Source organism: Pagrus major, chromosome 11 (genome assembly GCF_040436345.1).
Source record: "Pagrus major chromosome 11, Pma_NU_1.0".
Classification (NCBI taxonomy): domain Eukaryota; kingdom Metazoa; phylum Chordata; class Actinopteri; order Spariformes; family Sparidae; genus Pagrus; species Pagrus major.
In genome coordinates, this window is record NC_133225.1 from 11,855,846 (window position 1) to 11,883,728 (window position 27,883).

General features: G+C 39.3%; 5 protein-coding genes across 5 annotated transcripts; all 5 read left to right on the top strand.

The window, feature by feature from the left end:
• The first annotated feature begins 3,150 nt into the window (after positions 1-3,150).
• On the top strand, positions 3,151-4,557 carry LOC141004756 (mast cell protease 1A-like). Its single transcript, XM_073476415.1, has 5 exons — positions 3,151-3,208; positions 3,300-3,450; positions 3,612-3,741; positions 4,061-4,312; positions 4,399-4,557. The coding sequence occupies exons 1-5, from the start codon at positions 3,151-3,153 to the stop codon at positions 4,555-4,557; spliced, it is 750 nt and encodes a 249-aa protein (XP_073332516.1).
• A 3,618-nt stretch (positions 4,558-8,175) lies between these two features.
• LOC141004757 (mast cell protease 1A-like) lies at positions 8,176-12,379 on the top strand. Its single transcript, XM_073476416.1, has 7 exons — positions 8,176-8,233; positions 8,325-8,472; positions 8,627-8,756; positions 9,077-9,328; positions 9,415-9,557; positions 10,892-11,097; positions 12,345-12,379. Exons 1-7 carry the CDS (start codon positions 8,176-8,178, stop codon positions 12,377-12,379), a joined length of 972 nt encoding a protein of 323 aa, XP_073332517.1.
• A 3,175-nt stretch (positions 12,380-15,554) lies between these two features.
• LOC141004917 (complement factor D-like) lies at positions 15,555-17,115 on the top strand. Its single transcript, XM_073476624.1, has 5 exons — positions 15,555-15,645; positions 15,723-15,882; positions 16,043-16,172; positions 16,492-16,743; positions 16,830-17,115. The coding sequence occupies exons 1-5, from the start codon at positions 15,588-15,590 to the stop codon at positions 16,986-16,988; spliced, it is 759 nt and encodes a 252-aa protein (XP_073332725.1). The 5' UTR covers positions 15,555-15,587; the 3' UTR covers positions 16,989-17,115.
• A 3,372-nt stretch (positions 17,116-20,487) lies between these two features.
• LOC141004759 (granzyme-like protein 1) lies at positions 20,488-21,744 on the top strand. The gene is made up of 5 exons (XM_073476419.1): positions 20,488-20,545; positions 20,623-20,773; positions 20,950-21,085; positions 21,226-21,492; positions 21,577-21,744. The coding sequence occupies exons 1-5, from the start codon at positions 20,488-20,490 to the stop codon at positions 21,742-21,744; spliced, it is 780 nt and encodes a 259-aa protein (XP_073332520.1).
• A 4,370-nt stretch (positions 21,745-26,114) lies between these two features.
• Positions 26,115-27,602, top strand: LOC141005342 (granzyme B(G,H)-like). The gene is made up of 5 exons (XM_073477174.1): positions 26,115-26,172; positions 26,264-26,411; positions 26,546-26,675; positions 26,994-27,257; positions 27,344-27,602. Exons 1-5 carry the CDS (start codon positions 26,115-26,117, stop codon positions 27,500-27,502), a joined length of 759 nt encoding a protein of 252 aa, XP_073333275.1. The 3' UTR covers positions 27,503-27,602.
• The last annotated feature ends 281 nt before the right edge of the window (positions 27,603-27,883 follow it).

The following is a 27,883-nucleotide window of genomic DNA, read 5'->3' on the forward strand; positions in this document are numbered from 1 at the left end:
AATCTGATTACTGATTACTCCTTTCAAAAGTAACTTAGTTACTTTACTGATTACTTTTTAAAAAAGTAACTAAGTTAGATTACAAGTTACTTTCGAGTCAACCGCGTTTAAGGGCAGCATTTCCTCTACAACATACCACCCGACTTACTTGTTTTGCACCGAAGTCCAGCTTCTGTTGTTTGGGAGGTGGGGGACCTCCTGCAGAAGTCGAGGCCGTGGCTTTGCTTGCAGCTCTCTGCTTAACACCACCTGGTGGGACTTGCTCTGTAAACTTAACTGTGCTGTGCTGCGACTCTAAATGTTTCTTCAAATTTGACGTCGTGTTTTTGAAGCTTGATAGTACTTTGTCGCCAGCACAGAGTGTACAACGAACCTTAATATTCTCATCTTTAGCTGACACGAAATCAAAATAATGACTGTATTTCCAGCTCCAAAACGCGCATCTCTCACCTCCCTCCATTGTTGAAAACGTGACTTGTCGCATTCGTGACATCACTCCCCGAGACGCAAGAAGAAAGCAAAATTATATATTTTTACTAAGGAAAATGACAAAAATAATAGTAACGCATGGTGACTTGAATAAGTAACTTTAATCTGATTACTGGTTTGGAAATATTAACGCGTTAGATTACTCATTACTGAAAAAAGTGGTCAGATTAGAGTAACGCGTTACTAAGTAATGTGTTACCGGCATCACTGGTTAAGCCTGCTTTATTTTGCTGAATTGTCCTGTTGTAATATTTTATACTACGTATGTCATTTGTTCTCAAGTCTCTCAAACCAAAAGAGAATTTGACCTCAAGGAGAATGGAAAGATATTCCACAATGCAAGACCAAATATTGTTTTAGGTGTACATGACCATCTATGCAGACAAATTGCAAAGGTCTGAAGGTCAGTCTAGATGAAAAGAAACGAGAAAAAAAAACCCTCAACATCAATTGATTTATTTATGCTTCACAAAAATATCAATGCAATACTTTTCCTTTGGCATATCAAGATGCTAATTAAACAGCATGATTAGTGCACAGGTTTGCTTTGGGCTGGTCCCATTTAAAGGCCACTCTTACACGTGCAGTTTTATCACACAGCACAATGCCATAGATTGGTATGATGACTGCAGGAATGTCCACCAGAGCTGCGTAAGCCGCCTCTCATGCCGCCTTCTGAGGATTTTTCAGTACATCTAACTGGCTTCTCAATTGCACACGACATGTTACAGTACCAGTCCAGGAACGCCACATCCGGTTTCTTCACCTGCAAGATCGTCTGAGATCAGCCACCCAGACAGCTCATGCAACAGTTAGTAACCAAAAAAATTGTGCACTGTCATAAACCATCTTTATCTTGGCAAGGTGGCAGGAGCTCAACAAGATGGATTTTAACAAATTTCTGCTAAACATTTGAGAGAAATAATGTTTGCTGTGCATAGCAGAAGGAGAGAAAACAAAAGTGATGCATTTATATTCTGTTGAGTGTATTTATACCAGGTGGCACTTTAACATCCATGTGTCTATGCCTCTGGCCCACAATATCCCAGTCCATAAGATTAATTTTCAGAACATTTCACGGAAGACATGTTGGAATTTGACGTCTGACGTCTGTATGCACATGCACAGTTACCCTAAATACAAAATGCAAGGCAGAAATGAATGGTGAATAACATCAAGGGAGGAAGTGGGAGAATGGATTTATGTGAAGCTCCTTCCCTGGACCAAAGAGGTTCTCAGACAAAGTTAAATCTAAGAAATCCTACTAAAGGTTTGGCATCAGTATACGTTCATTGCATTGTGGAGATATAAAATGGTATTTAGGTTCATTAAACAAATGCTATCATTTTTTTCCCCAGTGTTCTGCTGAGCTCAACAAAAACTCAACAGTCGCTCTGAAAGGCGTGTTTCTGTAGTCGATGTACTCCATATTCTGTCCATTTACAAGTGGCAACAAGTACATTTATCAACATATAATATATATTTTAATTTTAGAATGAAACTTTCAATCCGAGACAGCTGAGAAACTAAGTTGTGTGTAAGAGCAGATTTCGTCAAAGTCTGCAGAACATTTCACTAGAAAACCACATTGTTTCTTAAGAACTCTTTTGAACACAAACCTGATTTAACAAGCTGAAAAGAGGAAAGTGAAAAAACACTTTGCACGATTAATTAAACCACAACTGAGTAAAAATTTTCTCTCTGCCAATCATTAATATGAATAATGAATATATTTGCTTTTCAGGCAATGTGGACTTTAAAGGGATACTATGCAGGATTTATCTGTTGCAGTTAGTAAAAACACAAATCAAAGGTGAACGATAGCTGATTGTTGAGCCTCATTCCCAGGTCGTCAAATAGCGATGCTTTGGGTTGGCGAGATATAAAAAAAAATAACCTCTTTCTCAGTATCTTTTTTCAGAATTGTCGATGCCCAGAAACATCAAGAACACAGAAAAATACTAAGAAAATCAGAAAATACAGACTTTGGTAAAGATACTCTGCAGAGCTTTTCCATTGGCTAAGTGGTCAAATATAAGATGTCTAACAAACCAAATAACTAGATTTATTTTTAAAAGCATGTGTCATGCAGGGGGAGGATAAACACCGTGGCAACCCAAACATCGCTCTAAATAATAACGTATAACTCATCTATAAAGCATTAATGAATGATTTGTTTGAACTTTTAATAAAGGGTTCCTTATTCCAAAGTTGAAGCATGTTACCCAGGTCAAACTCATTTGGCTGGGTGATACTGATGGAGACAAAGGCCAAGGTCTCAAAGTCAGTCTGGATAAAAGAAGGAAAACCAAAAACAAAGTCAAAGCTAGATGCCATCCTGCACCCAACACAGAAAATACAAAGAGGACTTCTCAGTGAACAACAGCTCTAGACGCTCACTGTATTTAGTGCTGTCTATACAAAATGGATACAATATGAATAGTTATCACATGAACAAAAGAAGGAAGAATGTATAAAAGTGTCACACTGACTATGATGACACCTAATAATCACATGATCATTATGTTTTGCAAACTTGCAAAATGGCATTGCCAAAGGATGTGGCCAGAAGTCAATATAAAGCGGATCAAACACTGTTGTATGAAAGGGTCGACTTGACTCACAACCCCAAAGCAACAGGTTGAGGCTCCTGCCGCCATGATGCGTGCTCTGCAGAAGTTTCTGCTCTTTCATGCTCTGACATGTCTCGGACCGAACGGCAAGCTGCTCAATCTGACTGCTTTTCATCAGCCTGCCAATGTGATGTTAACTTATTTTAACGTCTCTTCATTTTCTTCTCATGTTTGCAGCACTTGGAGCTAAAATCTTTAATGGGATAAAAGTCCCGGAGAACTCGATGCTGTATATGGCCTCGTTGCAGTCCAACAATGGTCACCGTTTCTGTGGAGGATCCCTCATCAGCGACAACTTTGTCCTCACTGCTGCGCACTGTGATGATGAGTGAGTTAAGTTTCATCTTACAGAAATTGTTTATTTTTAATTCATAGTTACATAAACTCACGTTTTTCAAAACAAATGTATAATCTGTTGCTTTCTTTGTGTTGTTGGCAAAACAAACTGAGAAAATCTACTGACGACCTCTCAATTCTAACTTTTTGCAGAGAACTGTTGAAGGTTGTTTTGGGGACCCACAATCTCAGAAACACTGGGACAGTGAGGAACATTGTGCAGAGATGCAAACACCCTCATTATCAGCGCAACCCACCAACAAATGACATCATGCTTCTCAAAGTAAGCATATATTCTTTCAGCCCATTTGTCCCAGATGACGTCTTGTGTGTTTATAGTCAAATCAGATGCATTTAAGTTTTGCTTGATTTTTTCCTGTGAGGGTGAATGTCAAAAGTGACAAAAAAACAATGTGAAATTCAAATGTCCCTGAAATTCTAGCCAAGACACAGCACTATCAAAGCTGTTATATTGTAGAGTTAACTTTCATTTAAAAGATTCATCAGCTCAAACTTCTAGTGATTGTTTAACTGAAGCCTGATGAAGAGTAAAACCATGTTCAGACACTGTTCATTTCTACATTCTGGTTTTGTGTCTCCAGCTGTCTGAGAGTGTTCCAGAGGGTGGAACAATACGACGCATTCAACTTCCCCCTCCTAACATGAACATACAACAAGACCAAATCTGCCATGTAGCTGGATGGGGAATTACCGAAGATGGTAGAAGTGTTGATGACCTGAGAGCGGTGGGTGTGTCCGTCGTTGACCAGAACGTCTGTAAACATCAATGGTCTGGGATTCCTGCCAATGTCATCTGTGCAGGTGGATATCAAACACACAACGGATTCTGCAACGTAAGTTTTCTGTCATTTTTTGGAAAGTTTATGAACACATTACATATTTTTTTGTATCAAAATATCAAGATGTTTCCATTTTACAGGGTGATTCTGGTGGTCCTCTGGTGTGCAACGGGATGGCTGCTGGTGTTGTATCTTTCGCAGATCAAGTGTGTTTGGACAAACGCTTACCCAATGTCTACACGGATGTGTCCAAGTTCCGTCCCTGGATCGACCAGATTCTCAGGCAAAATGCTTGTTAAATGCAACAACCTTACACAAGCTTTGCTTCAGCATACCTTCATTGTATTTAGGAGGTGTAGTCGTGTCTAAGTCGCTCTGTCAGTGTTTGCTCCTTAACGCAAAGCAAAATAAAAAAAAATGTTTCAAATATTGTTTTCTCTTTTCTTCATCTGACGACAGAAATGGCATTTTAGTTGTTTTTGCAGTAACATATCGACAAACTGTCTTTGGGTGAATTAGATGCAGGATGCAGTAGAGCTACTGTAACTGGCTTGTGTTGGAAAATATTCATTCATGTGACTTTAGTCAGAGAAGCAGGTCAGTGATGAACACTTGTTAACAGAGACTTTATTACAGAAAGGCACATTATTAGAGAAGCAGTGTGCTGAAAAGATTAAAAAACAGTGAACGTGTGAATGAACAGAAAAAGAAACAGAGCTTTATAAAGATTTTAACAATATCATTATTATAATTGAATTTACTGTATAGCTCGGTGTCTCCTTAGCATAAAGCTATATGACCTCAGCTAACCAGAGTGAAGGGCCTGTTACAATGTTGACCAGCTATGAGCTCCATGATACAGAGTGGGTATGAAGACAATTTAAATAAAGAATAAAAACAACAAAAATCACATCTGTATCGGTGCATTGACTCTAATTCAATGATTAATGAGAATAAATTAATCCTACTGTACAGTAAACCACCTACATTAGGACAAGACAAAAGAGCATTATGTTTATTCAGGCAAAAGAAAAAGTTCCCAATGACGTCATAGATGTTATTAAAAATAACATACGTGTATTTATTTAATTTGTTGAAGAGGGCCCTTTAGTTACTGTGTGTACGTCTCTGGTCTATAGTATCCTGTGGTTCAGCTAGTCTGTCACACAATTCAGAGCGATGTTTGAAGTTTCTGTGTCAAGCAGATCCACACCAAAGAGCCATGTTGTTGCATGTATGTTAAAATTCATCCAAATAAAGTTCACTTAATATTAAATGTTTAGTCAACTTAGTAGTCAAAAGCAGGGAGAGATACATTAAAGGCCAAGAAAAACAAAATACAGGCATTAAAAGTCAACGCTGACAAAGACAACAGAATGAAGAGGATAATTAACATGATTTTTGTTAGATGCATGTGATATAAACAATAACAAGTAGAATACAAATCTACAAAAAAAAAAGGATTAATAAACAATCAAATGCCAATCACTCATGTGGAACCCCTAAAAACTACGTGGAATAAAAATATTCATACACAGAGAAACAGGGCTGCAAAAAGGCTCAGAACAAAACAAAAACAGTAAATACAAAAGTGTCATGAATACAAAATGCAAAGCAAACATAAAAGGTGAATGACATGAAAGGAAGAAGACAGAGAGTGGAGTCATGTCACTCCAACAAAGTTAACTCTGTTACATGCAGCAAAATAGTGAGGACCCAAACACAAGACACTCTGGAGGCAGGCAGGGTAAAGAACAAAAGGTAATCTTTTATAACAAAGCTGAGGTCTCTAAGAAATCCAAAAAGCAAATACAAAAGGAAGTCTGAGCTGGGGTGCTGGGCAGTGGAGGCTCTGGTACAATGAGCTGGGCAGGAAGCTAGCAGGCTGTTGGCTAGCTGAGACTGGAGGCTCTTCTTGAGGTCAGTAATTACTGTTACATTGTGAGTCTCTAATGGAAAGTCCAACAGCCTGGGTCATAACAAAAGTGTCCTTTCCATAAGGCTGTAAACAAATAGCCTGTATTCTACGTCCAAAGACCCTGTGATGGCAGAGTTCAGTCCTTTGAAAATGGAACAGACCTCCTTAAACTGCTCCACTAGAGACATAGTCTCTGTCAGGTCCATATTATGGTCAGTTCATACTGTAACATGCAGCAAAGATAGTGAGGACACAAACGCAAGACACTCAAGAGGCAGGCAGGGTAAAGAACAAAACGCTGAGGTCAAGGACAAAAACTAAATAACGTACAAACCAAAGAAGCACAGGGAACACAGTCAGGAACACAGGAGACGACATGGGGAAACAGAACAGAGGAGAGAAGGAGAGAAAGGAGAGAATTACAAAATAAAACAGGAAATAATTCAACCAAAAACTCAAACCACGACTAACTAAAATATCCTACGAGGAGTTTGGCTTCAGCATACTTTCTTTGCTTTGTGGAGATATAAAATGGGATTTAAATGAATAAAACAAGTGCATTTCTTCTTTTTCCAATGTTCACTTGAGCTCAACAGTGTTAGTGAAAGGCTGTTCTTTCTTGCTGAGTGTTCTGTTGTCAATGTACTTCATATTCTGTCCCTCCAAAAGTGGCAATAAGTACACTTGTTAACATTTAATACATTTTTTAAATGATACTTTCAATCCCAAACAGCTGAGAAACTGCAGAACGTTTCACTAGAAAACCACATTGTTTCTTAAGAATTCTTTTGAACTCAAACCTGATGTAACACGCTGAAAAGAGGAAAGTGAAAAAACACTTTGCAAGATTTATTAAACCACAACTGAGTAAGAATTTTCTCTCTGCCAACCATTAATGACTTGAATATATTTGCTTTTCAGGTAATGTGGACTTTAAAGGGATACTATGCAGGATTTATCCATCGCTGTTGGTAAAAACACAATTCAAAGGTGAAAGATAGCTGATTGTTGAGCCTCATTCCCAGGTCGTCATGTACCGATGCTTTGGGTTGGCAAGCCATCCAAGAAAAATAGCATGTTTCATAGTATCTTTTTTCAGAATTGTCGATGCCCAGAAACATCAAGAACACAGAAAAATACTAAGAAAATAAGAAAATACGGACTTAGGTCAAGATACTCTGCAGAGCTTTTCCATTGGCTAAGTGGTCAAATATAAGATGTCTTACAAACTAAATAACTAGATTTATTTTTAAAAGCATGTGTCATGCAGGGGGAGGATAAACACCATGGCAACCCAAACATCGCTCTAAATAATAAGTATAACTCATCTATAAAGCATTAATGAATTATTTGTTTGAACTTTTAATAAAGGGTTCCTTATTAGAAAGTTGAAGGACATTACCCAGGTCAAACTGCTCATTTGGCTGGGTGATACTGATAGAGATGAAGCTGCAAAAAGTAAGCAAAAAATAGCAAGGCTGCAAGACAGTTAATGTCTTTACTGACTTTGACACGTGCCAAACAACTGCATAGCCTCACTGACACAGAAACAATGTAAGGTATAGATTAGCCTGAGGTACAAAGTGCTGGCGATGGAGACAAAGGCCAAGGTCTCAAAGTCAGTCTGGATAAAAGAAGGAAAAACAAAAACAGTCAAAGCTAGATGTCATCCTGCACCCAACACAGAAAAAACAAAGAGGACTTCTCAGTGAACAACAGCTCTAGACGCTCACTGTATTTAGTGCTGTCTATACAAAATGGATACAATATGAATAGTTATCACATGAACAAAAGAAGGAAGAAAGTATAGAAGTAAGTGTCACACTGACTATGATGACACCTAATAATCACATGATCATAATGTTTCACAAACTTGCAAAATGGCATTGCCCAAAGGATGTGGCCAGAAGTCAATATAAAGCGGATCAAACACTGTTGTATGAAAGGGTCGACTTGACTGACAACCCCAAAGCAACAGGTTGAGGCTCCTGCCGCCATGATGCGTGCTCTGCAGAAGTTTCTGCTCTTTCATGCTCTGACATGTCTCGGACCGAACGGTAAGCTGCTCAATCTGACTGCTTTTCTCCAGCCTGCCAATGTGATGTTAACTTATTTTAACGTCTCTTCATTTTCTTCTCATGTTTTCAGCACTTGGGAGTGAAATCATAAACGGGCAAATTGCTCCACGGAACCGGATGCTGTATATGGCCTCAGTGCAGACCAGAGGTGGACATCACTGTGGAGGCTCCCTCATCAGCGACAACTTTGTCCTCACTGCTGCGCACTGTGATTCTGAGTGAGTTAAGTTTCATTTTACAGAAATTGTTTATTTTTAATTCAAAGTTAAAAGTTACATAAACTCACTGTTTTCAAAATAAATGTATAATCTGTTGCTTTGTTTTGTTGTTGGCAAAATCTACTGACGACCTCTCAATTCAAAATTTTTGCAGTCGACTTGCAAGGGTTGTTTTTGGCACCCACAATCTCAGAAACACTGGGACAGTGAGGAACATTGTGCAGAGATGCAAACACCCTTATTATCAGCGCCACCCACCAACAAATGACATCATGCTCCTCAAAGTAAGCATATATTCTTTCAGCCCATTTGTCCCAGATGACGTGTTGTGTGTTTACAGTCAAATTAGATGCATTTAAGCTTTGCTTGTTTTTTTTCCTGTGAGGGTAAATGTCAAAAGTATCTAAAAAACAATGTGAAATTCAAATGTCCCTGAAATTCTAGCCAAGACACAGCACTATCAAAGCTGTTATAATGTAACGTTAACTTTCATTAAAAAGATTCATCAGCTCCAACTTCTAGTGATTGTTTAACTGAAGCCTGATGAAGAGTAAAACCATGTTCAGACACTGTTCATTTCTACATTCTGGTTTTGTGTCTCCAGCTGTCTCAGAGTGTTCCAGTGGGTGGAACAATACGACGCATTCGACTTCCCCCTCCTAACATGAACCTACGACCCAACCAAAAGTGCCATGTAGCTGGATGGGGAGTGACCGAAGCTGGTAGAGGTGTTACTGACCTACGAGTGGTGGGTGTGTCTGTCGTCGACCAGAACGTCTGTAGACGACAGTGGTCTAGGATTCCTGCCAATGTCATCTGTGCAGGTGGATATCGAACACTCAAAGGGGCCTGCAATGTAAGTTTTCTGTCTGTTTTTGGAAAGTTTATGAACACATTGCATATTTTTTTGGATCAACATATCAAGATGTTTCCATTTTACAGGGTGATTCTGGTGGTCCTCTGGTGTGCAACGGGATGGCTGCTGGTGTTGTATCTTACGGAGATCGTGGTTGTAGGGACGAACGCTTTCCCAATGTCTACACGGACGTGTCCAAGTTCCGTCCCTGGATCGACCAGATTCTCAGGCAAAATGGTTGTTAAATGCAACAACCTACACAAAGCTTTGCTTCAGCATACCTTCATTGTATTTAGGAGGTGTAGTCGTGTCTGAGTCGCTCTGTCAGTGTTTGCTCTTTAACGCAAAGCAAAATAAAAAAATGTTTCAAATATTGTTTTCTCTTTTCTTCTTCTGAAGACACAAATGGCATTTTACTTGTTTTTCCAGTAACATATCCACAAACTGTCTTTGGGTGAATTAGATGTAGGATGCCTTAGAGCTACTGTAACTGGCTTGTGTTGGAAAATATTCATTCATGTGACTTTAGTCAGAGAAGCAGGTCAGTGATGAACACTCGTTAACAGAGACTTTATTACAGAAAGGCACATTATTAGAGAAGCAGTGTGTTGAAAAGATGAACAATTAATGAACATGTGAATTAACCAAACCGGAGAAGGAACAGATCTATTTAAACCTTTCAACAATTATTATCATATCGTCATTATTTAAGTTTCTTTATAGCTCAGTGCCTCCTAATGTAACCTCAGCTCTCCAGAATGAAGGTCCTGCTACAATGTTAAGCAGCTATGAGCTCCAGAATACGGTCTGGGTGAAAAGACCATTAAATAAAGAATAGAAACAAGAAAAACAAATGTATCAGTGCATTTACACTAATTCAATGATTAATGAGAATCAATTAAAAATGAAACAGTCCTCCTCGTGTACAGTAAATCACCTCCATTAGGACGAAGAACATCTTGCAACATGTTCATTTAGGCAAAAGGAAAAAAAATCTAAACCATGTCCCCGATACAGTAAAAATTAACATATTTCACATTTGCTATTACCTGTACGTTTCGGATCTACTGTATCCTCTGGTTCAGTTAGTCTGTCACACAATTCAAAGCGATGTTTGAGGGAGCTGTGTCAAGTAGATCCACACAGACGAGCCTTAGTGTTGCATCTGTGTTAAATTCATCTAAATGAAGTCGACTAATTATTTGGTGCTTTACAGGTCAAAATATAAACAGTACACACAATCAAGATGAGGACAAGAAAACATAACATGATACAAACGATCAAGATAAAAATATCACAGGAAATAAAAACGAGTATAAAATAAAACCATGTGATATAAAAACAAGATGAAAGGGATAAAAACCAGCCAACCAGAGATCCATTGCCCCTGCCACCCTAACACACCTCAACATACTAGAAGCTTCACTTTGCCCCTCTACCACACTCCACACATACACATGTAGATACACATGTATAGACAATTAGTATGTGTATGTACAGATTATGCAGATTGTCGTCACCTGACACTGCATATTTGCACTGGTAATGAATATTTATCTCCAGACCCGTCCTCCCGTCTGTCATCATGGGCAATGTAAGATCTCTCCCCAACAAGATGGACGAGCTAACGGCGCTGACCCGGCAGAGGGACTACCGTGAGTGCAGCATTATGGTGTTCAGGGAGACGTGGCTAACGGCGCTGACCCTGGACACAGACGCTAATCTGGATGGTTTTCAACTGCTGCTGGCAGACAGGAAGGCGGAGAGCGGTAAGAGGAAAGGAGGAGGGGCTAGCTGTGTTTGTTAATGACAGATGGTGTAACTCCGGGCACATCACTGTTAAAGAACAAGTCTGCTGTAAGGACATTGAACAAGCTGAATCTGCTAACGCTGATGCACAAGCTCACTGCAGACACAGCACCCACAGGCCCTCTTCCTGATCTCTGGGGATTTCAATCATGCCTCTCTGTCCTCCACCCTGCCTACATTCACAAAGTATGTCACCTGCCACACCAGAGACAATAAAACACTGGACTTATTTTACGCCAACAGCTGGGAGGCATACAACTCATCCCCCCTCCTTCCCCTGGGAAGATCTGACCACAACCTGGCGCATCTTCTGTCTCACAGTTAAGACACAGACCGAGGAGTCTGAAGAGGCTCTGAGGGACTGTTTGGCGCAACTGTGCGGAAAAAACTGTGCGTTTCTCATGGGGAGGACATCGACAGTTTAACAGGCTGCATAACGGACAATATTAACTTCTGTGTGGATAACACCGTACCCACCAGGACTGTACAGTGTTTGTCAAACAACAAACCCTTGATTAATCCTGACATAAAGGCTCTCCTTAAGGAGAGAAAGAGGGCCTTTAGGTCAGGCAACAAGGAGGAGCTGAAGGCTAAGGAAGAAGATCAGCTCCATGTGGAGTACCTCTTCAACATGAGCCTGAAGCTGGGAAAAGTGCCAATGCTGTGGAAAACCTCCTGCGTGGTACCAGTACTAAAGACCCCTCACCCAGAGGACTTCAATAGCTACAGACCAGCTTCACACTTCTCGCTTCACACCTGATGAAGACCCTGGAGCGACTGGTCCTTGTGCATCTCCGCCCTCTGGTGGGTCCTTTTATGGACCCACTCCAGTTTGCCTACCAACCTGGCATCGGAGTGGATGATGCCATCATCTTCCTCCTGGACAGATCACTGTCTCACCTGGAAAAGCCTTGAAGCACTGTGAGGATCATGTTCTTTGATTTCTCCAGTCCTTTCAACACCATACAGCCTGCACTTCTGGGGGACAAGCTGGAGCTCACGGGGGTGGACCAACACCTCACGTCCTGGATCCTCGAATACCTCACCAACCAGCCACAGTATGTGAGGACTCGGGACTGTGTAATCTTCTGGAAATTAACACATTATTAATCAGGAAACAAATTTCATTAAATTGATTTTAATTTCATTTGTCTGTGACAAAATTGACTGAGATAAGTTGAATGTGTGAAAATGTCTTGTATTCTAGGAGCCACAGTGCTCTCCAGTGGTGACCCCTGGTAAGATTTGAAAAGACTTTTTCAAACTCATTTATGCATATTAACAGTTAATGTTTAAAAGTATATTCCCTGTTATAATAGCATCAGGCTAGTGTAAATGTGTATGTGTAAGTTATTATCTCTACTGTATAATTAAGTGTTTAAACAAGTATTATTACTTTTGAATGTTTTAATTTAATGATTCATGTGATTTGTGTTTAAGACAGTTCACATTAAGCCATGGTGACATTCTGGGAAAGGTGAAACACAATTTGAAACATAAACTTGTTAGTTTAGTTTCAGTTAGTTACCTGTTATGTTCTCAATAGTGAGAACATTGGCAGCCCTGCCCCCTTGGGTCACGCCTGCTATCAGACTGGACAAAACAGAGGGACATCTCCCTCTGAACTCACTTCTTTTTACTCTTCACCACTCTCTTTAACTTTCTTAAACTCTTCAAGTTAGGCTTTAAGCTCTTTACTTCATTTTTACACCTTAAGCATCGGCTCTTTTATACTTCAAGTTCTACTCTCTTCAAGACCTCACTCTTATGGGAAGTTGCTTGTGCGTTATTTTTGTAACTTTTATCTTTTTCACCTTCAACTTTTGTTTCTTCCAGAACAAAGTTCTGTTTTAATTTGTTTTATCAAGTTAAGTATCGTAACCTGACTCAAGGAAGTGAACTTTAATTTGAAATTCTCTCGTATTAAGTTAACCAATGATAACTTGATCGGCCGACAAAGCATCCTTAAGTTATTTTAGCGAAGAAGTTAAATTAGTTAATCAGTCAGAGCCTAAGAACCACCACTCAAAGCGACTGAAGAAGACCATCACCATCGTCATCCTCTTCATCAAGACCATCATCATTAACGAAGACGTTACGGCGACCGGCTGTTGAAGAAACCGTGTGAGCGGTTTCCAATGAAAGAAGGACTCTTTTGCCAGGCCAAACCGGCTCTGCTTTTACCCACAACAAACCCAAGCGGTGCCACCTGCTGAGTATTGGATCGAGACTGCCACCCTGCCAAGGCCGCTGGAGGACGACCAACCACAGCTTGCTGACTCGCCAAACAACGCTCAGACAAGTATCCATTCATTCATCCTACTGGATTCCCGCTTATGAAATATGAGTTGGTGTCCCTTTATTTCATTCATAAACTCATTACAATAGCCATTAGAGAATAAGCACCTTTCTGTTACCTGTTAATCTTTTGTCATTTGTTTAATTTGCCTTTCCATTTATTTACTCTGCGCTATTTAGCCAAATAAATATATTTCACTGAATGCCGTTGTCTGTGGAGGTTTATTTTAATGCAGAGAACTAATTGTAACTGTGTGTAGAAGTCACTACTTCAGTTATGAGATTGAATAAATTGATTTGAAATTGATTAGAATTGATCGATATTGATTTAAGTTAACCTTGTCTAGCTCTTCTTCTTACCTTTTTATTATATTGTTTGTTTTTTTACTTTTATTATTGTTTATTGTTACATTGAACTGTCCTTTGGCTGCTGTGATGCACAAATTTGCCTGTTTGCGGGACTAATAAAGGAATTTATGATTATGATTCTGATTCTGATATCTGACTGTGGAAACTGTGGTTCCTATGGCTCACCCAATCTGTAGATTACAAAGAAACATCTCAGACGGCTGTGGCAAAATATGTGGTTTTCACAAGGTCCAAAAAGGCCCGGAACAAACATGTTAAGGAGATGCAAATAAAAAATGAAAAGGGAGAAAAGATTTATACAATGATCTTTCACAGCCTACATGTGCTTCACCCTGCAGCACCACCAGATCTGCAAGCAATCATTTTATTAAGAGTAACTGTAACACCAGTGCATGAAAGAATGAACCTGATGCATATGAGATGAAAGAAAATGGTAACACTTTATTTGAATGGGTGTGCACAAGACACTGTCATAAACATGAAGGAGTCTGAATGTCTTATGACAAACAGGGGTTAGCATGTCACCAGAGTAAGCAGTAACTGTGGCTAACTGTGGCTGCTGTTAGCTCACTTAGCCATGCAGCTAGCAGTCTGGACTTGGAGCTCAGACAACTGGGGGAGTGTTGTGGTTTACACCCCGAGCACAGGAGCTTCGGATCAGGGTCTAGCTAGCCCTAGCTGGTTACCATGCCAACTTCCGTATATCTTTGCAACACAATAAATAGATGTCATAATGTCAGAACTGTTATTCACATGTTGTTGATAATTGTAATTTTTTATTACATTTTTTTTTTATGTTTTCAACTGATATTCTTACATATTGCACCTTTGAGTGTTGTTTGGTCAATTGTGTCACATTTAATGCAAAGTTTTTCAAATTGTTACCTTGGTTGGTTTGTCAGCAGGATTAAACAAAAGTTACAGAACAGATTTTCATGAGAATTTGATAGAGGATGAGTCTCGTCCCAAAACAGCCACCATTAACTTTTGGTGCTGATCTGGATTAAGAGACGGATCCAGGACTTTTTTCTCACCTTCTTCATTTAAAATCATCTCAGGGAGAGTGTTATTTGCTTCCCCATACTTGCATGTTTCCTGTAAAACCGTTCAGGTAGGGACGGACTTGTTTGGAATATTGATTGGCTTTTAAAGTAGCCAATTAAAAGAGCCAATAACAGGAAGCCATTAGTGCTAAATGGAAAATACACCCCCCCGCCCTGCAGCTAGGTGTAGCCGGTCCTAGAGTTTGTCTGAACCTGGGCCTTAGATTACAGGGGGAGTCACCACGGGGGACAAGGCTCAGTTTGGATTTGGCAGCCTGACATGAGAGTGAACACACAGAACTGGATCAGAACACAGCCTCCAAGACCGACCGAGGTCAGTTTGACAACAGTCAGTCTGACCAAGACTATGACTTGGAGACAACAAAACAAAACACGTACGTTTCTGAACTGATACAACAGCAGATTTTCATCAAATTTATATTGGTCAATCAAAAACATTAACAGACTCAGTAATGATCCTTAATTATGACATTTATGGGATTAATCTATCTTATTAGGTTCATGACTGGGTGGGAGGCAGTATTGCTCAAAGCCAAAGCAGGAAACTGATGACCGATAAACAAGATAGCAACCCTTTTGCATTTTCCATTGCACACAGGACGTGGTTAGAAATCAAGATGAGATAGCTGGTAATCACAAATGCAAACGAAGCAAAAATTATGTTTAAAAGGGTCGTCTTTGCACCCCCAAGAGGACCAGTCAGTTGACTTGCTGCCATCATGCATGCTCTGCACAACTTTCTGCTCTTTCATGTTCTGATATATCTCGGACGAAATGGTAAGCTAACAGAATATTTTCATTAATTCCATTTAATGAGACATTTAGCCAAAATTGATTTTAACTTATTTTTGCAGCACTTGGAGCTAAAATCATAAATGGGGTAAAAGTTCCGGACAACTTGATGCGGTATATGGCCTCAGTGCAGGAGAGCGACGGACATGTGTGTGGAGGAGTCCTCATCAGCAACAACTTTGTCCTCACTGCTGCGCACTGTCATGATGATGATGATGAAGAGTGAGTTTTGTTTCATCTTCCAGGATTTGTTTCTTTTTGATTTAAAGTAATAAGTTATACAAGCCAACATTTTGTCAAAAAATGTTTTTTTTTTTTGTTGTTGTTGTCAAAACAACCTGAGAAAATCTACTGACGATCTCTCAATTCTAACTTTTTGCAGCGGACTGGTGAGGGTTGTTTTGGGCACCCACAATCTCGGTAACAATGGGACAGTGAGAGACATTGTGCAGAGATGCAAACACCCTCATTATCGGGATCACACAACAGGAAGTGACATCATGCTCCTCAAAGTAAGCATATATTCCTTCAGCCCATTTGTCCCAGATGACATCTTGTGTGTTTACAGTCAAATTAGATGCATTTAAGCTTTGCTTGTTTTTCTCCTGTGAGGGTAAATGTCAAAAGTGGCAAAAAACAATGTGAAATTCAAATGTCCCTTAAATTCTAGCCAAGACACAGCACTATCAAAGCTGTTATATTGTAGAGTTAACTTTCATTTAAAAGATTCATCAGCTCAAACTTCTAGTGATTGTTTAACTGAAGCCTGATGAAGAGTAAAACCATGTTCAGACACTGTTCATTTTCTACATTCTGGTTTTGTGTCTCCAGATGTCTGAGAGTGTTCCAGTGGGTGGAACAATACGACACATTCCTCTCCCACCTCCTAACATGAACCTACAACAAGACCAAATCTGCCATGTAGCTGGATGGGGAATTACCGAAGCTGGTAGAAGTGTTGATGACCTGAGAGTGGTGGGTGTGTCTGTCGTCGACCAGAATGTCTGTAAACGTCAATGGTCTGGGATTCCTGCCAATGTCATCTGTGCAGGTGGATATCGAACACACAACGGATTCTGCAACGTAAGTTTTCTGTCATTTTTTGGAAAGTTTATGAACACATTACATATTTTTTTGTATCAAAATATCAAGATATTTCCATTTTACAGGGTGATTCTGGTGGTCCTCTGGTGTGCAACGGGATGGCTGCTGGTGTTGTATCTTTCGCAGATCAAGTGTGTTTGGACAAACGCTTACCCAATGTCTATACAGACGTGTCTAAGTTCCGTCCCTGGATCAACCAGATTCTCAGGCAAAATGGTTGTTAAATGCAACAACCTTACACAAAGCTTTGCTTCAGCATACCTTCATTGTATTTAGGAGGTGTAGTCGTGTCTGAGTCGCTCTGTCAGTGTTTGCTCTTTCAGGCAAAGCAAAATAAAAAAATGTTTCAAATATTGTTTTCTCTTTTCTTCTTCTGAAGACACAAATGGCATTTTAGTTGTTTTTCCAGTAACATATCCACAAACTGTCTTTGGGTGAATTAGATGTAGGATGCAGTAGAGCTACTGTAACTGGCTTGTGTTGGAAAATATTCATTCATGTGACTTTAGTCAGAGAAGCAGGTCAGTGATGAACACTCGTTAACAGAGACTTTATTACAGAAAGGCACATTATTAGAGAAGCAGTGTGTTGAAAAGATGAACAATTAATAAACAGTTGTATTAACCAAACCGGAGAAGGGACAGATCTATTTAAACCTTTCAACAATTATTATCATATCATCATTATTTACGTTACTTTATAGCTCAGTGCCTCCTAATGTAACCTCAGCTCTCCAGAACAAAGGTCCTGCACAATGTAAAGCAGCTATGAGCTCCAGAATACGGTCTGGGTGAAAAGACCATTAAATAAAGAATAGAAACAAGAAAAACAAGTGTATCAGTGCATTAACACTAATTCAATGATTAGTGAGAATCAATTAAAAATTAAACAGTCCTCCTCGTGTGCAGTAAATCACCTCCATTAGGACGAAGAACATCTTGCAACATGTTCATTTAGGCAAAAGAAAAAAAAAGTCTAAACAATGTCACCGATACAGTAAAAATTAACATATTTCACTTTTGCTATTACCTGTACGTTTTTGGTCTACAGTATCCTCTGGTTCAGTTAGTCTGTCACACAATTCAAAGCAGTGTTTGAGGGAGCTGTGTCATGTAGATCCACACAGACAAGCCTTAGTGTTGCATCTGTGTTAAATTCATCTAAATGAAGTCGACTAAATATTTGGTGCTTTACAGGTCAAAATATAAACAGTTCACACAGTCAAGATAAGGACAAGAATGTTACACTCTGTCATTATTCTGTGGTGGAGATTTTGTGTTTTGGGGTTTGTTTTTCTGTTGTACTTGCAGAGGTGCACTGAGAGGCTGGGCAGAGCTTTCCATTCACCGGAGCTGCTGACACACATGCACCTGCAGCAGGTTGGCAATCAGCTTCTGCTGATGAGCTCTGGTCTTCACGCTACCTGCTGCCAGATGATTTCGTCAGTCAGACGCAATACATGGCTGCGCCAGCGTGTCAGCGTGTCTTTGTATGTTAAGACTGCTTTATTTAGCTGAATTGTCCTGTTGTAAAATACTACGTATGTCATTTATTCTCACTTAGCAGCAGTTCGGCTGACACTGTCGACATACTTTCTCATTTCTTTGGAAATCTCTTTGTGCCTTTTGCTTCAAACCTGTTCTATGAATAAAACTTTTATATAATATAACTATTATTATTGTGGAGGTTCTGCCATGTTTTAGTCAGTCTGTCATTGCTTGGTCTTGATATGAAATGCAAAATAAAGAGCTATTGATTCATTAAAATTCTTCATCTGAAGAAAGAAATGGTATTTTATAAACTATATATATGGTTTTCTATCTAAAAGGTATAAACAAATAACGGCGTCTGTGAGAAAACTGATGTTCAAATCTAAATGAGGAAACTGTGGTTTCTGTGGTTTGTCACAGAATTCAAATGAATATGTCAGCAGGGTGTGTCAAGTAGATCCACATCAAAGAAAACCTTTCTTGTGTCTTTGAGTTTTAGAGTAGAGGCGATCCAAGAGTGTGTGTACAAGAAAGTAAATCCTGCTGTAAAGAGATTGCACAATCAGACTTAATATCTACTCCACAGATTTATAAAGGTATACAAGGTAAACTTAAAGTTGTAGAGAGGAATACTTCCAAAAAAACGTTTCTTTTTACAAAGTTTGAGACTTTGGTTTTTGTATGGATTTCAAAAAACGAGATAAAACATATATTAGTGAGCTTTTGAGGGGCTGCGGATTTTGTCACCTTTTGGACAGAGTCAGACTCACAGGGGACTTCTAGGAATGACTCATAGTAGACAGACATGTAGGCACTTGCTAAAATAGAAACATCAGGCTGCAACAACCCCATGTACAACTCTCTCTTAAGGTAATGGTTTTGTTCTGTAACACAGCTGATAGAGAAGACTGTAGCTGTGGCATCTGAGGATGCAGCGCCCACTAATGGTCAAAAAGCAGAGAAACTATGACATGACTCATGGGGCTCTCTGCTGAGTATAAAGACGTGCTAACTAGGCAGCATCAGCTTGCATTTATGTACAATAAATACTACATTTGTTGATACTTACCTAATTATAGATTTGTAGAGAGAAAACACTGAATGATGTAGTCAGATCTGTTTAACACTGAATATAGTTAATATAACAAATGTAAATGCGTTACTTATTACATGCCAAATTCAAGTTTAAAAAAAAAAAAATGACAGTATGAGTGTATTTTAAATGCATTTTAATTACATATTGTTATTATGACAGCAATATTAAAATATTGCTGTCTGTGTATGTGACCGTGAGAACACTAAAGCTCATATCTGACTGTGGAAACTGTGGTTCCTATGTCTCCACCAGTCTGTAGGTTAAAAAGAAATGTCTCAGACGGCTGTGGCAAGTATTTCTACAAAGTTGCATATGTGGTTTTCACTTGTTAGATTCAATTAAATAAAAACTCACTTAATGTGACAAGAAGGTCCAAAAAGGCCCAGTTTGGATTTGGCAGCCTGACACGAGAGTGAACACACAGAACTGGATCTGAACACAGCCTCCAAGACAAACCGAGGTCAGTTTGACAACAGTCAGTCAGTCAGTCTGACCAAGACTTTGACTTTGGGGACAACAAAACAAAACATAAACTTTTTAACTGATACAACTGCAGTTTTATATCAAATTTACATGATTCTGGTCAATTAAAAACATTAACAGACTCAGTAATGATCCTCTGTTAGGGCGCCTGGGATTAATCAAGCTCATTAGTTTCATGACTGTGTCAATGAACTGTTTTGGGTGGGCTTTTTCACCAAAACCCAACACAGCCACTGGGTCACAGTGACGAAGTCTGACTTCCACACTAAAGAATCTGCGCACATGTTCTTGAATGAATTTAACAAAAGTCAAGAAGCTGAAAGTGTCCTAAATACAGAAAAGTAAAACAAGTGAGGGGTGAAGTAAATGAATAGTAAGAAGCAAAGTAAGAAGAGGAAGAATTAATTAATGTGTTATACATTAATTGTTATACTTATCATGTACTGATTGCATAACGTATGTGCTTCAGTCGATAAACAAGATCGTGCAAAGATAACACAAGTTGCAAACGTTTGCATTTTCCATTGCACACAGGATGTGATTAGAAGTCAAGATAAAATAGATGTTAATCACAAATGCAAATGAAGCAAAGCTCTGTATAAAAGGGTCGTCTTTGCACCCCCAAGAGGACCAGTCAGTTGACTTGCTGCCATCATGCATGCCCTGCACAAACTTCTGCTCCTTCATGTTCTGACACATCTCGGACGAAATGGTAAGCTAACAGAATATTTTCATTAATTCCATTTAATGAGACATTTACCTAATTTTGATTTTAACTTATCTTTGCAGCACTTGGAGCTAAAATCATAAATGGGGTAAAAGTCCCAGAGAACTCGATGCTGTATATGGCCTCGTTGCAGTACAACAATGGTGATCATGTCTGTGGAGGATTCCTCATCAGAGAAGACTTTGTGCTCACTGCTGCGCACTGTGATAATGAGTGAGTTATTTTCCAGCAATCTTTGATGCATGTAATTACAAATCAATTTCAAAAAGATTTCAACACACATAAACTCACCTTTTTTCTTACAAGAAATATATTATTAACCATTTTCTTTTGTTATTGGCACAATTTTAGAAAATGTACTGATAAACTCTCAATGTTGGCTCATTCAGGGAACTTGTACGAGTAGTTCTTGGTACCCATGATCTCAAGAGGGTTGGTGATGAAAAAATAAGATTGATTGAAAAGAAATACAAACACCCAGGTTATGAAGAGGTAGGATGGGGGAAGGACATCATGCTCCTCAAAGTAAGTACATCATATCTTTGCTAAACTGAGGTCTGATCAATAAACTGAGGTCTGATCAATAAAAAGAAGTATGTTATGAAATTAGACTTTAGTTGGTTTAGCTAGTTCATCATTTTTACCTTCTGATTTTGTGTCTCCAGCTGTCTAAGAAAGCTCCAATAAGCAACAGCGTACAAACAATTGGACTTCCCAGCTCAGAGAAGAACATAACAGAAAATGAAGAGTGCCTCGTGGCTGGGTGGGGTATGACACAAACTAGTGGTAAAGTTGTTGATGAGCTGAGAGAAGTGAAGGTGTCTGTCGTTAGCCAGAAAGTCTGTGCGGAGGAATGGAAAGACAATCAGTTCCATCTTCCTGAAAAAGTCATCTGTGCCGGTGGATATAACACCACCTATGGATTCTGTCAGGTATGTCCTTTCAAAGAAAATGTCAACTGGTTTCTTGTACAGAAATGCTACAAAACATATTCATGACGTATTTCCTCCTCACAGGGTGATTCTGGTGGTCCTTTGGTGTGCAACGGAGATGCTATTGGTATCGTGTCTTTCAACTGGTGGTCCAACTGTGACTATACCTCTCATCACCGAAACAAACCCAACGTCTACACGGATGTCTCAAAATACCTTCCCTGGATCAATGACATCCTCAAACGTGAATAAAAATCTTGCAGTATTGCTTCAGTATACATTCACTGTAATATGGAGGTTTTGTGGTGTAACAGATTGCTTTGTCTTTGTGACTGCAACTTAAAATAAAGGCTTTTTTAAAATGCAATGTTTATTTCCTTCTGTTACAACCTAATCAGAAGACACCATTTGTGTTAAAGGTGCGATATGTAAGATTATTAGTTTAAATCACGCAGAAATAACCAGAACAAAATGTGTAGATATAACAGTGTTGACGTTATTTCTAAGTACTGTTTTGCAGAAATATTTACTAAAGTTAGCATGCTAACTAGCTAGCCCCATGCCTGAAAACCTCTGCCTCCCAGTGGTCCAAAGCTCCTGTTCCTGGTTAGCTGCACGGCTAACTGAGCTAACAAGCAGTACATACAGTTGTGTAACAGAATACAGTTACCATCGGTTAGCAGTTAGCCTGCTCTGGTGATATACTGCAAATTTTTATTGGGAGAAAGAATTCAACAGGTGGCAAAATTCTCACATTACATTTTAAATTAAATCACACCATTAAGTTAATAAAATAACAATAATAATAGTATTTTTAAGGATGATATGATTATACTTGATATGCAGTCCTCCTTTGCAATATTTAATCAAAAAGATTTATGACATTGACTGTTAAAAGTTAAAGAAAACAAGTTTATTTCTAAACAGACTGATACTTCCTGAATGGACTCCACTGAGTTATGTGACTGCTGGTAAAAAGTAGAATGCACGTCTGGTTAAAGCTTCTAAGATGCTTATCCACTCACATGATCAGCAGCAGCAGCAGCAGCAGCAGCAGCAGCAGCAGCAGCAGCAGCAGCATTTTAGCAATTAGTTTTATTTCCACAAGGTTCAAATGACATATTTGGTGCCATATAGCTAGAGGCAGGCAAAAGGCTGAGCCGCTTCCATCCTAAATGAGCGATGGTCCACTGTAAATGCCCGACTGGAAGAAGAGCCTCTCTCACCTGGTAGTCACAGTGTTGTTAATTACCTGCAGCTTGTCTGTGCCTCCGATGGTCCGATACGTGAGGCAGAAAGACATAATAAATCTAAATCTTCACAAGTTATTCACACAAATTGAAGTAAGAAACATTAATTTCTCTGAAAGTTATGCTTTCACTTAGGCTACTTCTACTCATAGTTTGAAAGTTTTAATTAGTGTGTCTTTGTATGTTAAGACCAGTGTTGCCACAGTTACCTTGACAAAGTAATCTGATTACTGATTACTCCTTTAAAAAGTAACTTAGTTACTTTACTGATTACTTTTTAAAAAAGTAACTAAGTTAGATTACAAGTTACTTTCGAGTCAACCGCGTTTAAGGGCAGCATTTCCTCTACAACATACCACCCGACTTACTTGTTTTGCACCGAAGTCCAGCTTCTGTTGTTTGGGAGGTGGGGGACCTCCTGCAGAAGTCGAGGCCGTGGCTTTGCTTGCAGCTCTCTGCTTAACACCACCTGGTGGGACTTGCTCTGTAAACTTAACTGTGCTGTGCTGCGACTCTAAATGTTTCTTCAAATTTGACGTCGTGTTTTTGAAGCTTGATAGTACTTTGTCGCCAGCACAGAGTGTACAACGAACCTTAATATTCTCATCTTTAGCTGACACAAAATCAAAATAATGACTGTATTTCCATCTCCAAAATGCGCATCTCTCACCTCCCTCCGTTGTTGAAAACGTGACTTGTCGCATTCGTGACATCACTCCCCGAGACACAAGAAGAAAGCAAAATTATATATTTTTACTAAGGAAAATGACAAAAATAATAGTAACGCATGGTGACTTGAATAAGTAACTTTAATCTGATTACTGGTTTGGAAATATTAACGCGTTAGATTACTCATTACTGAAAAAAGTGGTCAGATTAGAGTAACGCGTTACTAAGTAATGTGTTACCGGCATCACTGGTCAAGCCTGCTTTATTTTGCTGAATTGTCCTGTTGTAATATTTTATACTAGGTATGTCATTTGTTCTCAAGTCTCTCAAACCAAAAGAGAATTTGACCTCAAGGAGCATGGAAAGATATTCCACAATGCAAGACCAAATATTGTTTTAGGTGTACATGACCATCTATGCAGACAAATTGCAAAGGTCTGAAGGTCAGTCTAGATGAAAAGAAACGAGAAAAAAAAACCCTCAACATCAATTGATTTATTTATGCTTCACAAAAATATCAATGCAATACTTTTCCTTTGGCATATCAAGATGCTAATTAAACAGCATGATTAGTGCACAGGTTTGCTTTGGGCTGGTCCCAATTAAAGGCCACGCTTACACGTGCAGTTTTATCACACAGCACAATACCATAGATTGGTATGATGACTGCAGGAATGTCCACCAGAGCTGCGTAAGCAGCCTCTCATGCCGCCTTCTGAGGATTTTTCAGTACATCTAACTGGCTTCTCAATTACACACCACATGTTACAGTACCAGTCCAGGAACGCCACATCCGGTTTCTTCACCTGCAAGATCGTCTGAGATCAGCCACCCAGACAGCTCATGCAACAGTTAGTAACCAAAAAAATTGTGCACTGTCATAAACCATCTTTATCTTGGCAAGGTGGCAGGAGCTCAACAAGATGGATTTTAACAAATTTCTGCTAAACATTTGAGAGAAATAATGTTTGCTGTGCATAGCAGAAGGAGAGAAAACAAAAGTGATGCATTTATATTCTGTTGAGTGTATTTATACCAGGTGGCACTTTAACATCCATGTGTCTATGCCTCTGGCCCACAATATCCCAGTCCATAAGATTAATTTTCAGAACATTTCACGGAAGACATGTTGGAATTTGACGTCTGACGTCTGAATGCACATGCACAGTTACCCTAAATACAAAATGCAAGGCAGAAATGAATGGTGAATAACATCAAGGGAGGAAGTGGGAGAATGGATTTATGTGAAGCTCCTTCCCTGGACCAAAGAGGTTCTCAGACAAAGTTAAATCTAAGAAATCCTACTAAAGGTTTGGCATCAGTATACGTTCATTGCATTGTGGAGATATAAAATGGTATTTAGGTTCATTAAACAAATGCTATCATTTTTTTCCCCAGTGTTCTGCTGAGCTCAACAAAAACTCAACAGTCGCTCTGAAAGGCGTGTTTCTGTAGTCGATGTACTCCATATTCTGTCCATTTACAAGTGGCAACAAGTACATTTATCAACATATAATATATATTTTAATTTTAGAATGAAACTTTCAATCCGAGACAGCTGAGAAACTCAGTTGTGTGTAAGAGCAGATTTCATCAAAGTCTGCAGAACATTTCACTAGAAAACCACATTGTTTCTTAAGAACTCTTTTGAACACAAACCTGATGTAACAAGCTGAAAAGAGGAAAGTGAAAAAACACTTTGCACGATTAATTAAACCACAACTGAGTAAAAATTTTCTCTCTGCCAATCATTAATATGAATAATGAATATATTTGCTTTTCAGGCAATGTGGACTTTAAAGGGATACAATGCAGGATTTATCCATTGCTGTTAGTAAAAACACAATTCAAAGGTGAAAGATAGCTGATTGTTGAGCCTCATTCCCAGGTCGTCAAATAGCGATGCTTTAGGTTGGCGAGATATAAAAAAAAAACAACCTCTTTCTCAGTATCTTTTTTCAAAATTGTCGATGCCCAGAAACATCAAGAACACAGAAAAATACTAAGAAAATAAGAAAATATGGACTTTGGTCATTCCACTGGCTAAGTGATCTAATGGAAGATGTCTAACAAACTAAATAACTAGATTTATTTTAAAAAGCATGTGTCATGCAGGGGGAGGATAAACACCATGGCAACCCAAACATCGCTCTTAATAATAAAGTATAATTCATCGATAAAGCATTAATGAATGATTTGTTTGAACTTTTAATAAAGGGTTCCTTATTCCAAAGTTGGAGCACATTACCCAGGTCAAACTCATTTGGCTGGGTGATACTGATAGAGCGATAGCAATGGAGACAAAGGTCAAGGTCTCAAAGTCAGTCTGGATAAAAGAAGGAAAACCAAAAACAAAGTCAAAGCTAGATGCCATCCTGCACCCAACACAGAAAAAACAAAGAGGACTTCCCAGCGAACAACAGCTGTAGATGCTCACTGTATTTAGTGCTGTCTATACAAAATGGATACAATATGAATAGTTATCACATGAACAAAAGAAGGAAGAATGTATAAAAGTAAGTGTCACACTCACTATGATGACACCTAATAATCACATGATCAATGATGTTTCGCAAACTTGCACAATGGCATTGCCAAAGGATGTGGCCAGAAGACAATATAAAGCGGATCAAACACTGTTGTATGAAAGGGTCGACTTGATTGACAACCCCAAAGCAACAGGTTGAGGCTCCTGCCGCCATGATGCGTGCTCTGCAGAAGTTTCTGCTCTTTCATGCTCTGACATGTCTCGGACCGAACGGTAAGCTGCTCAATCTGACTGCTTTTCTCCAGCCTGCCAATGTGATGTTAACTCATTTTAACGTCTCTTCATTTTCTTCTCATGTTTTCAGCACTTGGGAGTGAAATCATAAACGGGCAAATTGCTCCAGGGAACCGGATGCTGTATATGGCCTCAGTGCAGACCAGAGGTGGACATCACTGTGGAGGCTCCCTCATCAGCAACAACTTTGTCCTCACTGCTGCACACTGTGATTCTGAGTGAGTTAAGTTTCATTTTACAGAAATTGTTTATTTTTAATTCAAAGTTACATGAACTCAGTTGCTTTGTTTTGTTGTTGGCAAAACAACCTGAGAAAATCTACTAACGACCTCTCAATTCTAACTTTTTGCAGTGGACTGGTGAGGGTTGTTTTTGGCACCCACAATCTCAGAAACACTGGGACAGTGAGGAACATTGTGCAGAGATGCAAACACCCTCATTATCAGCATCACACAACAGGAAGTGACATCATGCTCCTCAAAGTAAGCATATATTCTTTCAGCCCATTTGTCCCAGATGACGTCTTGTGGGTTTACAGTCAAATTAGATGCATTTAAGCTTTGCTTGTTTTTTTCCTGTGAGGGTAAATGTCAAAAGTGTCAAAAAAAAAGGACAAATTCAAATGTCCCTGAAATTCTAGCCAAGACACAGCACTATCAAAGCTGTTATATTGTAGAGTTGACTTTCATTTAAAAGATTCATCAGCTCCAACTTCTAGCGATTTTTAAACTGAAGCCTGATGAAGAGTAAAACCATGTTCAGACACTGTTCATTTCTACATTCTGGTTTTGTGTCTCCAGCTGTCTCAGAGTGTTCCAGTGGGTAGAACAATACGACGCATTCGACTTCCCTCTCCTAACGTGAACCTACGACCCAACCAAAAGTGCCATGTAGCTGGATGGGGTAGGACCGAAGCTGGTAGAGGTGCTACTGACCTGAGAGTGGTGGGTGTGTCTGTCGTCAACCAGAACGTCTGCAGACGGCAGTGGTCTCAACGGATTCGTCGTCTTCCTGCCAATGTCATCTGTGCAGGTGGATATCGAACAGACAAAGGAGCCTGCTACGTAAGTTTCCTGTCCGTTTTTGCAAAGTTTTAAAAAACCTTACATATTTTTTTGGATCAAAATATAAAGATATTTCCATTTTACAGGGTGATTCTGGTGGTCCTCTGGTGTGCAACGGGATGGCTGCTGGTGTTGTATCTTTTGGAGCTCAAGGCTGTAGGAACCCAGGCTTTCCCAATGTCTACACGGACGTGTCCAAGTTCCGTCCCTGGATCGACCAGATTCTCAGGCAAAATGGTTGTTAAATGCAACAACCTTACACAAAGCTTTGCTTCAGCATACCTTCATTGTATTTAGGAGGTGTAGTCGTGTCTGAGTCGCTCTGTCAGTGTTTGCTCCTTAACGCAAAGCAAAATAAAAAAATATTTCAAATATTGGTTTCTCTTTTCTTCTTCTGAAGACACAAATGGCATTTTAGTTGTTTTTCCAGCAACATATCCACAAACTGTCTTTGTGCGAATTAGATGTAGGATGCAGTGGAGCTACTGTAACTGGCTTGTGTTGGAAAATATTCATTCATGTGATAAGCTTGACAAACAAATCCTCCGCACACTGACATAGACTTTACTATAGTACTTTATTAAAGGGAACAACGCGTTTTGCATTCAGCGTCATCAGGTTCACCT

Coding starts and splice junctions, on each gene's coding strand:
- LOC141004917 (XM_073476624.1), top strand. CDS start 15,588: ATGCATGCTCTGCACAACTTTCTGCTCTTTCATGTTCTGATATATCTC. Junction 15,646..15,722: donor GATATATCTCGGACGAAATG/GTAAGCTAACAG, acceptor TTATTTTTGCAG/CACTTGGAGCTAAAATCATA. Junction 16,173..16,491: donor GTGACATCATGCTCCTCAAA/GTAAGCATATAT, acceptor TTGTGTCTCCAG/ATGTCTGAGAGTGTTCCAGT.
- LOC141004756 (XM_073476415.1), top strand. CDS start 3,151: ATGCGTGCTCTGCAGAAGTTTCTGCTCTTTCATGCTCTGACATGTCTC. Junction 3,209..3,299: donor GACATGTCTCGGACCGAACG/GCAAGCTGCTCA, acceptor TCATGTTTGCAG/CACTTGGAGCTAAAATCTTT. Junction 3,742..4,060: donor ATGACATCATGCTTCTCAAA/GTAAGCATATAT, acceptor TTGTGTCTCCAG/CTGTCTGAGAGTGTTCCAGA.
- LOC141004757 (XM_073476416.1), top strand. CDS start 8,176: ATGCGTGCTCTGCAGAAGTTTCTGCTCTTTCATGCTCTGACATGTCTC. Junction 9,329..9,414: donor CACTCAAAGGGGCCTGCAAT/GTAAGTTTTCTG, acceptor TCCATTTTACAG/GGTGATTCTGGTGGTCCTCT. Junction 9,558..10,891: donor TGGATCGACCAGATTCTCAG/GCAAAATGGTTG, acceptor ATTTATCTCCAG/ACCCGTCCTCCCGTCTGTCA.
- LOC141004759 (XM_073476419.1), top strand. CDS start 20,488: ATGCATGCCCTGCACAAACTTCTGCTCCTTCATGTTCTGACACATCTC. Junction 20,546..20,622: donor GACACATCTCGGACGAAATG/GTAAGCTAACAG, acceptor TTATCTTTGCAG/CACTTGGAGCTAAAATCATA. Junction 20,774..20,949: donor GCTGCGCACTGTGATAATGA/GTGAGTTATTTT, acceptor TGGCTCATTCAG/GGAACTTGTACGAGTAGTTC.
- LOC141005342 (XM_073477174.1), top strand. CDS start 26,115: ATGCGTGCTCTGCAGAAGTTTCTGCTCTTTCATGCTCTGACATGTCTC. Junction 26,173..26,263: donor GACATGTCTCGGACCGAACG/GTAAGCTGCTCA, acceptor TCATGTTTTCAG/CACTTGGGAGTGAAATCATA. Junction 26,412..26,545: donor GCTGCACACTGTGATTCTGA/GTGAGTTAAGTT, acceptor AACTTTTTGCAG/TGGACTGGTGAGGGTTGTTT.